Source organism: Kryptolebias marmoratus, linkage group LG16 (genome assembly GCF_001649575.2).
Source record: "Kryptolebias marmoratus isolate JLee-2015 linkage group LG16, ASM164957v2, whole genome shotgun sequence".
Taxonomy (NCBI): domain Eukaryota; kingdom Metazoa; phylum Chordata; class Actinopteri; order Cyprinodontiformes; family Rivulidae; genus Kryptolebias; species Kryptolebias marmoratus.
Genome location: NC_051445.1, coordinates 30,523,161 through 30,534,997, shown reverse-complemented (window position 1 = coordinate 30,534,997; position 11,837 = coordinate 30,523,161). Strand labels below are relative to the sequence as shown.

General features: G+C 39.1%; 1 protein-coding gene across 3 annotated transcripts in view; it reads right to left on the bottom strand.

Annotated features, from left to right (window-relative positions):
• The window catches only part of grik2 (glutamate receptor, ionotropic, kainate 2), a 649,386-nt gene that overhangs the window by 485,634 nt on the left and 151,915 nt on the right, over window positions 1-11,837 (bottom strand). For all 3 annotated transcript variants that reach the window (XM_037980176.1, XM_037980177.1, XM_037980178.1), the window contains exon 3: window positions 1,579-1,746. In XM_037980176.1, the coding sequence (XP_037836104.1) occupies window positions 1,579-1,746 (168 nt within the window). The remainder of the gene's footprint in view (window positions 1-1,578; window positions 1,747-11,837) is intronic.

The window sequence follows — 11,837 nt, the reverse complement described above, 5'->3', positions numbered from 1 at the left end:
GATACGGGCTGTTAGGTCCCTATATGACCGGTGTCAGAGCTTGGTCCGCATTGCCGGCAGTAAGTCGGATTCGTTTCCAGTGAGAGTTGGACTCCGCCAAGGTTGCCCTTTGTCACCGATTCTGTTCATAACGTTTATGGACAGAATTTTTAGGCGCAGCCAAGGTGTTGAGGGGATCCGTTTTTGTGACCTTAGGATTGCGTCTCTGCTTTTTGCAGATGATGTGGTCCTATTGGCTTCATCAGACCGTGATCTACAGCTTTCGCTGGAGCAGTTCACAGCAGAGTGCGAAGCGGCTGGGATGAGGATCAGTGCCTCCAAATTCGAGGCCATGGTCTTGAGCCGGAAAAGGGTAGAGTGCCCTCTTTGGGTCGGGGAAGATGTCCTGTCCCAAGTGGAGTTTAAGTATCTCGGGGTCTTGTTCACGAATGGGGGAAAAATGGAGCGGGAGATTGATAGGTGGATTGGCGGGCACTGTACTGGTCTGTCGTGGTGAAGAGAGAGCTGAGTCAAAAGGCGAAGCTCTCGATTTACCGGTCCATCTACGTTCCTACCCTCATCTATGGTCACGAGCTTTGGGTAGTGACCGAAAGAATGAGATTGCGAATACAAGCGGCTGAAATGAGTTTTCTCCGCAGGGTGTCTGGGCTCTCCCTTAGAGATAGGGTGAGAAGCTCGGTCTTCCGGGAGGGACTCAGAGTAGAGCCATTGCTTCTCCACGTCAAGAGTAGCCAGTTGAGGTGGCTCACGTATTTGATTAGGATGCCTCCTGGACGCCTCCCTGGTGAGGTGTTCTGGGCACATCCCGCCGGTAGGAGGCCCAGAGGAAGACCCAGGACACGCTGGAGGGACTATGTTTCTTGACTGGCCTGGGATTTGGCCACTTGGGATTTCCCCGGAGGAGCTGGCCCAAGTGGCTAGGGAGAGGGAAGTCTGGGTCTCCCTACTTAGGCTGCTAGCCCCGCGACCCAACCCTGGATAAGCGGAAGAAGATGGATGGATGGATGGATGGATGGATGGATGGATGGATGGATGGATGGATGGATGGATGGATGGATGGATGGTTCCAACTGGCAAACCACATCCACGCCATCAGTGCGACTTTCAAACCTCAAAATATTAAATATACATTGTCACAATTTGTAGCGTGTGTAGTCAAGACCCAGACTCACTCGAAGAGCTTAGAAAACAAACTTGAACATTTACTTACAAAACAAAAGCTGACGTAGCATCAAAGAATACAAACACAAGAAGAACTAACCAGGGAACTAACAAGAGTGAGCAACAGAGAACAACAGGTGACAGCCAGAGGACAATTAATGATGGAATAGCTAAGAGTGATTGCAGAGAGTACATAAAGACCAGAGCTGATGAACAGAACAGAAACACCTGGGCAATTGGCAACAGGTGAGAGTGGATGGGGCCAGAGCCGAGAACTGACTGAGGGAATAAACCCAGGAGTGACAAGAAAATCAGGGAGGCACAGTAAGTAAACTAAACAGGTGGACAACAACAAACAACAACAACAACAAAAAGGGTACCAAAGGTTACAAAAAACACAAATCCTGACACACATACCTTTTCTGGAGGCTTCAAAACTGTCATAGATGTTTATCCTTTGGATATCATAGGTAAGTGTGGTGTTTGGCAGTAGGGTCCTATTTCTGTTGATTGTATTTAAAGCAAACTTAAAGGCCAGTTCCTCAGCACCAGATGGGCCACTTTCAATGGACTCAAATATCCCACCTGTCAAAGAAACAAGCACATGAGATAAGTGACTGTTAAAGGCTAGAGATAATTCATTATTATCAGCTTTAGAACTCTGCTGCACAAAGAGTCAAAGCTGGAGGAAGCATCTCACTAAATGACTCATTGTAAACTTCCACAATCAAACTGACTGAAACAGAAAAAGAAACAAAAAAAAAACATTTTTCCCTCAAACATTAAGAACTGTTTTTCATTGCATCATAGGATTCAAATTATTAAAACAAACAAACTACAAAAAGTAAAAGGGCAGCCCTCTAAATATGCTACATTCCAAATGTTTTTTTCATCTATCTATTTTTTTCCACTCTCTGCTCCTGGTAGAAGGCAGATGTGTTTTTTTTTTCTCTCTCGCTGTCTCTTTCTCTCTGTCCCACCATCTACAGCACCCAAGAGCAGAAAGGACAGGTGGATCCAGCCCCAGAAGGCAGCAGCAGTCCCAGGCAAACAGACATCGGGCACCACCTCAAGGCAGCTGCGCATCCACACAGAGGTAGGTCACCAGCGAAGCACAGGGTCAGCAGCCCCCAGGACAAAGAGGATAACATCAAAGAGGATAACCCTGCCTGGTGCCTCTTTCCAGTTTGAAGCTTTGCGAAGTCCAGTCATTTGTTTTCACACAGGCACTGGGTGAGCTGTATAATAATCTGATCTATGTCAAAAAGTTATGTCCAAATCCAAATTTATTTAAAGTGGCAAATAGAAATTTCCAGTTAATCTTGTCAAAAGCCTTCTCTGCATCTAAAGAAACAATTAAAGCAGATGTATTTTGGATGTTGCAATAATCTATTAGATTGATGAGTCTTCTAGTATTATTTGTAGCATAACGATTTTAATAAATCCAGTCTGGTCAGGATAACACAAGGGTTTTTTTTTTTCAAGCCTTGCAGCCAATGTCTTACAAATGATTTTAAGATCTGTGTTTATAAGTGTACAAAAGACTGTTAATTATTTGTTTTCAGCCTTCTAGTTTACCTTCTTTATTAAGGTGTTTATATATGCAGTACTTATTTTTCGCCACTAGGAGGCTGCTTCGGTATATTTCATACCGATCTGAGCATTGAGCAGTTTGGCTATTGACACAGACGTGTTTATTATATTTTCTCATTCGTGTGCGTCTATTGAGAGTAAGTAATACTGATGGTGATTTAGTTAGTTTCCTAAATGCCTAAGAGTTGTATTCGCACATTGTATTGCTGAATATTATGGTCATTTGGTATAGTTTATGCATCTTTTCGACAGCTAACTGTTAGCCATTTAGCATTAGATAGCTAAGCTCGGTTCCACGTAATTGATATGTTACGTTGCTTGTTTCTCTCATTTTCAATTGAAATGCCTTATTTTTCTCATATGTTATTGTGAGACACTACTGTTAGCAGGTTTGATTATTATTTGTGTGTAATAATATGTACATTTTCACAGTCAAGTATTAATCGGCTCCTAGCTCTATTATAGACTTTAAGTATGTGTTGATTCCCTTTGGTGACATGTTTTGTTGTCTGTGAGAGGAGTATTTACAAACTGATGCTTATAATTTGTATTTGTTTGTTTTTATAGAAAACACACACACACACACACACACACACACACACACACACACACAAACCTTCATTCCCATGTATGTATGGAGAAACATCAATGCCCAATTAAAGGCCAGTTCGACTCAGTTCTGGATCTGGACGTTCTCTCATTCATTATCTCACCTGAACATGGATAATTGCTGTCCTAATCTGACACCCTGAAGTGATTACTGATCTAAAAACAAACCTGATTCAGTCTTTATCACAATAAGTGATATTGGGCTGTAGCGGGATGGATATGTGGGATCCTTATCCAGCTTGAGGATAAAATTTATGTTAGCACAATTCATATTTGAGGAGAGTATCAAGGTTTGCTGAATTTCTGTGACCACTAGTTGGAAGGAATATATAGGAAACTATACTTTTAAGTAAAATAAAAACTAGAAAGAGGAGTTTCCTCAAATGATTGGCATGGACAAAGATTACTCTATGGTGGCCAACCATTGCTTCTACTGGCGGATAAATTTGCTCACTCAGCTTGCCAGGATACATCAATTTGCACCACCTCAGACAGCAAATTATCACTACATTAAGGTAAATATAGTCCCCCTCCAAATCTTTATCGACAAAGATGTAATGCAACACTATATCCCTTGGTAAAAATTTTCTCTAAAATTAGTTTTAGTCAAACCAAAACACAAACAATATGTCCATGCAGCTAAACACCACTGGGTATCATGCCAGCACATGCAGCCTGTATGATTTTATCTCTTAAAGCTTTAGTTCTTGGAATCAATCTATATTATTACCACTAAAGAATGTACATTTGTTAGCCCTGTTCAATTTCAGTTGAAAAAAAACCCCACTCATCTCAAAAACTAAAAACATTCACTATTAAAGATCCCTTAGTGACAGGGGACATCGGCGTATTACTTTTTTGTTTGTTTGTTTTTTATATTTTTTGTGTTAATCTTCACAGCTCTCTGCACCATGTGCGTAGGAGGGAGGCAACCATTAGGCTGATTTCCTTTAACAGTGTGAGTGGCATTACTGTAATAAACACATCATGGCTGTAAAGCACAACTTCTCAGCTTTCAGTAGCAATTTGCATAACTGTAATAACGGTTATGCAAATTGCATTTGTGAAAACATGTCATGGATGACATGCTCTATATCAAAGAATTTAGCATTAAACAAAATAGTGAGAACTGATAAAAGTTAGTTATGATGTTAGAGTATGTATCTAAACTGCAAAGTTATTGATTATTTGATTACCGATAACTCCATGAACTTTAGCCCACATTTTCATGAAAACTTTATTATGAATAAATAAGATTTACTGATTGGTCTTCTGAGATGTCATCTTTCAGATGCAACAGAATTGTCATGTATAGTACTTGTCTGTACACAGTTTGACATCAGGTCATGCTTTCCTGATACGGCCTTCCAGTTATGATGAGAAATGGAACTTTGTTATGGCTTTCTTATAAACGTTGTTCAAAAAGGTACTCTCTGCCAATCTTAGGTTAGAAAGATTCTGTGCTTGGATCTGTCTCATATTTAGGATTTTCTCCTTGGAAGTTCTTTTTGTAATAAATTTGTATAAATCAAAAAGCTGGCTCTTCCCGGGTCTTCGGCAGAGTGAACTGTGAAATGTTTTGTTTGTCAGGAGAGTGAGATCAAGGGTGTTGGTTAAAAGTTTAAGTCCATCAGTTGCCTATTTGAATGCTGACTCATTTTACCCCAACATCTGACCACAATGTCTTTAAACCGGTAGTTCTCAAACTGAGGTTCACAGACTTGGGGGTCCACATATTAATTTGCATTTAGCGAAGTCAAATAATTTTAAAAAGTGCATAAATACACATGGGGACCAATGCACCAATCAAACAGACTTAGTAAACTAATTACTCCAACCTACCTCAGCTTTGAGCCAATAAAAACTGATGTGATTATGACTTGTGTTGTAAATTTGTCATCCATTACTACCCTGCATCAAGTCTGGACTCATTTGGCTCACAGCTCTTTCTGCTACTTAGCATTTAGCAAAGATGGAAATGTATTTAAAGTTGTTTACTTCATCATGTGTTGCAAATCCAAAACCAGCTAAACTTTAAATATATGATGGCAGTTATACTGAATTTGGTTTAATTGAGAACAGTGACGGAAGACCAAAATGTGTCATGTGACTTCAGGGGCTAGCAAATGAAACCATGATTACAGCCAAACTAAAGCGGAACCTGACTTTGAAGCACCTAGAGTTCAAGGATAAAAAAACAAACAATTTATTTTGGTGAAAAGGGGATGACTACATACAACAGATAATACAAATGGTGTACTTGGCCATATCTTCACAAATAGCACAGCAGACTTCTTTTTAGTGGCTCAACGAATTGAAAAAATTAAGAAGCCACACTCAGTTGGACAAAAACTTATTATTCCAGCAGCAGAGGAAATGTGTGAAGTTGTCCTGGCTGCAGAGGCATCTACTAAGCTCAAAGTTGTACTGCTTTCTAATGACACTGTTACAAGGAGAATTAAACTTTCAGCTTACATACAATTACATGTACTTAATAGACTCTGTTTATGAGAGCTATTTTCCATTCAGTTGGATGAATCCATGGACATTTCTAGTGTGGCTCAATTAATTCTTTTGGTACGCTACCCCTGGGAAAGAGGCATTTTGGAGGACTTTCACAGGTGAGGAAATATTAAAACTTTTGGAGGCTTTTATGACTGAAGCCAGACTGAGCTGGAAAAAACAAGTGGCTGTTTGTACAGGTGGCACCGCTGCAATTATATGGTAAAACAAAGTTAAAAGTAAGCCACAGTCTTGATTTACCGGAACCGTTTCAGTGACAAAGCTTTTTATTAGAGCCAGCATTTAGAAAAGATGGAAATGTATTTAAAGTTGTTTACTTCATCATGTGTTGCAAATCCAAAACTGGCTAAACTTTAAATATATGATGGCAGTTATACTGAATTTGGTTTCATTGAGAACAGTGACGGAAGACCAAAATGTGTCATGTGTCTTCAGGGGCTAGCAAATGAAGCCATGATTACAGCCAAACTAAAGCGGAACCTGACTTTGAAGCACCTGGAGTTCAAGGATAAAAAACAAACAATTTATTTTGGTGAAAGGGAGATGACTACATACAACAGATAATACAAATGGTGTACTTGGCCATTCTTTTTTTTACTTTTGTAAAATTAACTTGCTGAACATTACTAATACATGTTTGGTCCCTTAAAATCTAACAATTTTCAATAGATGTGCAAAACTTTTGTGCTGTTATAGAAATCTGCCTCAAGTTTTTTTGTAAAATGTTTGGTTTCTGATGGATTTGGAGAAAAATCTCACTGTCAGAAAGTCTTATAAACAAAACAAGAACAAGCTAACAATCTATTAGCTTAACAATAAAACTGATCATCTTTTTAAACACATTCTAGTGAAAACTCAGGCCATAATGAGTTCATTCTAGTATTGAAATGATCAAAAACTGTGTGCCTGATGCCTTTATATTAATTGACATAGGAACAAATTATTGTTAAAAACAGAGTTCATAGGCCATTTCACCTGTATGACTTATTATTCCGCTGCAAAAACCCCACACATAAATTGCAAAAATCTGATTGGAAAACTGCTAAAAGTATCAAATCCTATGGTCAATTTCAATTCAAACGTGACTCGAGTTCATGCTGTTTTTGGTCAAAGTCACAAGGAGCCATTAGAGAGCTGCTGAAGGGCCAGATGTGGCTCCAGAGATGCAGTTGCAGACCCCTGCCTTAGGATATAATTCTTGGGTCCCGTTCATACAAGAACAGTTTTTGTGAATACCAAAAGTTTTTTATTGTTTCAGCCTTGCCTCCACACAGGAACAGTGTTTTAGGAGCCCCTATATGGCATTTTTAAAATGGATTCCAGAGTACGAAAATCTTGAAACATATTTTTGTGTGGACAGCAAACCTTTCAAAACTAGCATGTCATAGACCCACCTCTAATATAAACTGCAACCCCAAGCATGAAAGATACATTGGCAAAAACAACAAGAATGACAGATTACATGTTTGTGCTGCAGACACTAGTTTCTCAACTACAGCAAAACCCTTAGCAAAAATCCCATGTTACTTCAATCAACTGAAAAGGCTGATGAACAATAACATTGCCTTAAACAAAACAGAGAAAAAAACCCAAAACTTATTATTACACCAAACAACTTTCCTTTGTTTATATATGCTCCACATATTGCTTTCTGTTTATGGTGTATTTCCATGGCAGCATTACACCCCATACAGGCCTGGTATAGTTATTACATCATTTTGGCTTGTTCTCTGTGTTCTGTATAGATGAAAACATTTCTAGAATTAGTACCATGTTTACAAGTATATATTGTTTTTAAAATAAAGTAAATGAAAAACTGTTGGGGATAAAATTATTTTTCCCATGTTGACAAGGTCTTAGTTTAAGGATCAACTGTTATCATTTATAATATTTAGCTACATTTCCTTTTAACTTTTGTACCTTAAATGCAAAAATCAAGACATGTAATGGGTGACCAACTACCTTTTGTGTCCTAAGACAAACAATAGTTTAAGAAGCAACTGGAAACAGAAGCAATTTAAACACTGAAATCTTTCTGAAATGAACCTATGTCAAAGGAAAGTTCTTAAAAGCGTGAGCTTTCAGAGCAGTGAATCCCAGGTGAATACTGTACTCCTGACAGACAGTTGATGTATGGATTAAGAGGGGTCCTGTAAGAGCTTGTAGTAAAGGTGTGGGGTATTAGACAGGGACAAAATATGTGATCAATGTACTCTGATTGGTCAGTGGATCAATCAAGCCTTTGGAGAGCTGTGGAGAGCAATATTAAGAGATTGAAGTGCTTTGTTTGAGTTAGGCCTATGGCCTGGCTTTACTGGCTTCATGTCAGTCAGAGGCAACCCAGATGTCAAGCTTTATTTACTTTAAATGCAAGCACTTCACTGCAGAGCCCTGTTCAAGCCTGAATGTAATCCATACACACCACTGCACGAGTACTGTAAGTCCCTCATGTCACAAGCGATTACAGCAGAACAGGCTGACTCTGATCAATGTTCCCTTACAGTGATTTTACCAGTGAAACTCCTAATCCAAATAGATTTATTTTTTGCTTCAAAGCATAAAGCAGCAACTAAACAGGGGGGACTCCAAGAGCAGCTCAAGAGGTTTCTGTCATTGGTATTCATCTTATTAGAACACCATTTTCATTACAATAATAAGAACAAAGGAATTAATAATAATCAGTCAAGCAGGATGTCCTATAATTGAACAGCTGTGTGTCTGAAATGACAGCATTCAAAGGCGAAATGTTTCCAGCTGAAAAATTGTGTGAAGCCACTGAAACAATTAACCCTTGCTTGCAAATACTAAGACGAACCATTGCGGAAATATTTTAATTACATACCAACTATTTAGGCAGGTGAATATGATCAATAATATATATCCTCTAATGGAAAAGTTGAATGATGGTTGTGTGAACAGAAAATAAGCAGAATATGTAAGATCAGGAAAGAAAGAAGACTGAAGAAAACGTCACTTCTCATCCTTGTCAAAGTTAGTCTGGGTGATGTTAACAACAGGAATAAATTTAAATATACAAAGTTATTACATTCCAAGGGACACTATTTAAATAATAGTATAGGAATTTTGGAAGTGATGTTCTGATGTAATTATCAATAGCTAGTACCTTATTAGCCGTGACATCAGTCATAGAGCATACAGAAAAAGGCAGAAGTCTGCATCCAGACTCTCTCTCTGCCCTCTCTTCTTCAGAGCCTCTCTTTGCATACTCTTGGAAAAAAAAAAAAAAATTGAACTATGCTGTAAGATTGACAGCTGTCAGTGCTTGGGGAAGTGGGCGGGGAATGATTGGTGCTTCCACACATTTACTCGCCAAAGTCTCCAATAACACAGAAAAAAGTCACTAGATTTGTCGCTAATCGCTTTGAAAAATGGCCAGATGGATCTGAAAACTCACTAACTTGGCCCCTATTTTGCTTCAGCCCGTGCGGAAAACATTGCGCTGCATATTGGTTCCGGTTCAAAAAAAGGCCGTCTGCGGGTGTATTTCTTTTAGCGTGAGAAATACAAAAAGTGGAGTGTGAGCGAGTGCGCTTCACAAAATGCGTGTCTCACGGTCAGTGCGTGAAACTTGAGAGCCCTGCTTTTATTCATAGACTAATAAAAGATTGTGACTGATGATAAGACTTTAAAGTTCACAACGACACAAATAAAGCTGCAGAGAAAAGTCGCAGCGGTGTTAGCCGACATCGATCCGGTGTTACACCGNGCTGACGCAGCTGCTGTGATCCACTTGTCAAGCCGTAGGTCTCTGGTTTTAGAATATTTTTTTTATTTTTATTTTTTTTGGTTTGTTGGTTTGTGTTCCGCAGTCATGTCAACAAAGTATCTTGTCCAGAAAGGAGTTAACGTACGTCTGGATGCTGGACGCTTTCAGGGAAAGTCCGGAAACAGAATATTGCTCTTGTAAATGTTTAACCTCTGCGATAACAATGCGCTCACAGTGTATCCTTCAGAGAAATTAACCCATGTAAGAGAAATAAATAATTCCAAGGGTAATATCACTAAAGAGAGCGTTCCTTTCTCAAAGTTTACAAAGTAACTGCCATGTGGGACAAATTATAAAAACGATAATATAATGTCCCATTCTCCTGAAGGCAGCACGGCGCTGCGCCGAAAAGAAACACCATTGATACAGCTGCAGTTCTGTAATGGTTTGAATGTTTTAGGCCACAATATTTTTGCAAGTAGTTCAAAGTTTAAACTGATATTGTTGTGAATCTTTAGTGTAAACTTTACCTTCAAGCAAACGCCCCCCAAAAGAATATCAACGCCCCCTTTTTGAAAATATTGCTGCCAACGCCCCCCGTCATCCTCTCAACGCCCCCCACGCGTTGAGAAACGCTATTTTACAGGACCGCAGACTGAATTGTGTTTCTGGAACTCATGAATAATATGGGTTACATCTTGGAGAAAGTTGCTTCGCTTGAATTAGGCGGAATGGTCCTGGAATTTGGCTGTTTGGATTCGCCATTGAGAAGTATCAGCAAGACTTTTCAAAGCGGACAAATACAAGTCTGCCTTAACCAAACCAATTACTGCTTGTTTGTGAATTTGGCTCCCCTAGGCTGACCTTGGTCAGCTACCTTGAAATTTGTCCTGGAACTATGCAGACAAGATGCTCTGCGCCCCCTTTGCCTAAGGACATCTGTGAATCTGTTCAGAGCTCGCTGATAACATTCCATCATTATCAAAGATAATGACCTCTGTGACGTGATTCATGGACTTCTTTACAAACACACACACACATTCACACACCACACTGCCTCCCATTGCCTCTACACACACACACATACGCACACTTTTTGCTGTTTCTGTCATCTCTCTCACTCCCCCCCCCCTCCTCATTCCCTCTTTCTCTATCTTAGTTAGTAATCATTATGTCGGCTGTTTTTAGCGGGCCTGGTACTATTTAGAAAGTTCGGTACCGTTAGTTTAGCATTCTCACGTTTTAGCTTCCTGTACACTTAGTTTAGTTCTGTACATTTAGTCTCGTTTAGTTTATCTTAGCTCATACTTTAGATATTGTTAGATTCTTAGATTCTTAATTGTTGTTTAGTTTAGCTACTATTTTTCTCATGTTTAGATATGTTTAGTTTAGCTACTATTTTGACTGTCTCAGCTCATGCTTAGATATGTCTGGTTTCAAATTTTTTTTAGATTATCCTATACCCCATTTAGATTATATATAATTCATTTAGATTAGACATGATTGATGTGTTTTCCTTTTTGTGTTTCATTGTATGTCATGTTTATATCTGATTATGATTTAATTTAGAATATTTTAGCTACTATTTTGACTGTCTAAGCTCATGCTTAGATATGTCTGTTATCGTGATTTTAATTAGATTATCCTGTATTTCATTTAGATTATACATGACTCATTTAGAATACATGATTGTTGTGTTTTTCTTTTGTGTTTCATTCTGTATTGGATTCTGTTTTTGTTTCTGTTGTAAAGCGCTTTGGATCGCCTTGTTGCTGAAAAGTGCTAAAAAAATAAATCTTACTTCACTATGTCATTGAAATCCTTCATTAGAGGCAAATTCTCACCCCCAACTCGAAAGAAGCATCCCACCTTTTTTCTGGTGGAGAACCATGGCGTCAGACTTAGAGGAGTGTTTCACACTTGACTGGTTGAGCTTTGTACTGACAGTTAATCAAAACTATTACCTTGGTAATCTAGCTACTTAAACAGATCCTCCTTTGTAACTCTGAAAACTCTGACTTTCAGCTAAACATAGGTGGCAAGCCACAAATCGTACTTTGTTGTATATTCTCATGATATTGTATATTCTCAGATTGTGAGGATTCCGGTTCTCGGAGTCCGGCCCGCTGTGGTCCCTCACTGGAAGGTTCGGAGTGCTAGAGATCTCCACTTGAAGAACCTGACCCAGTGGAGTGGATGGCAGCGGGGAGAGGACATGTGGGTC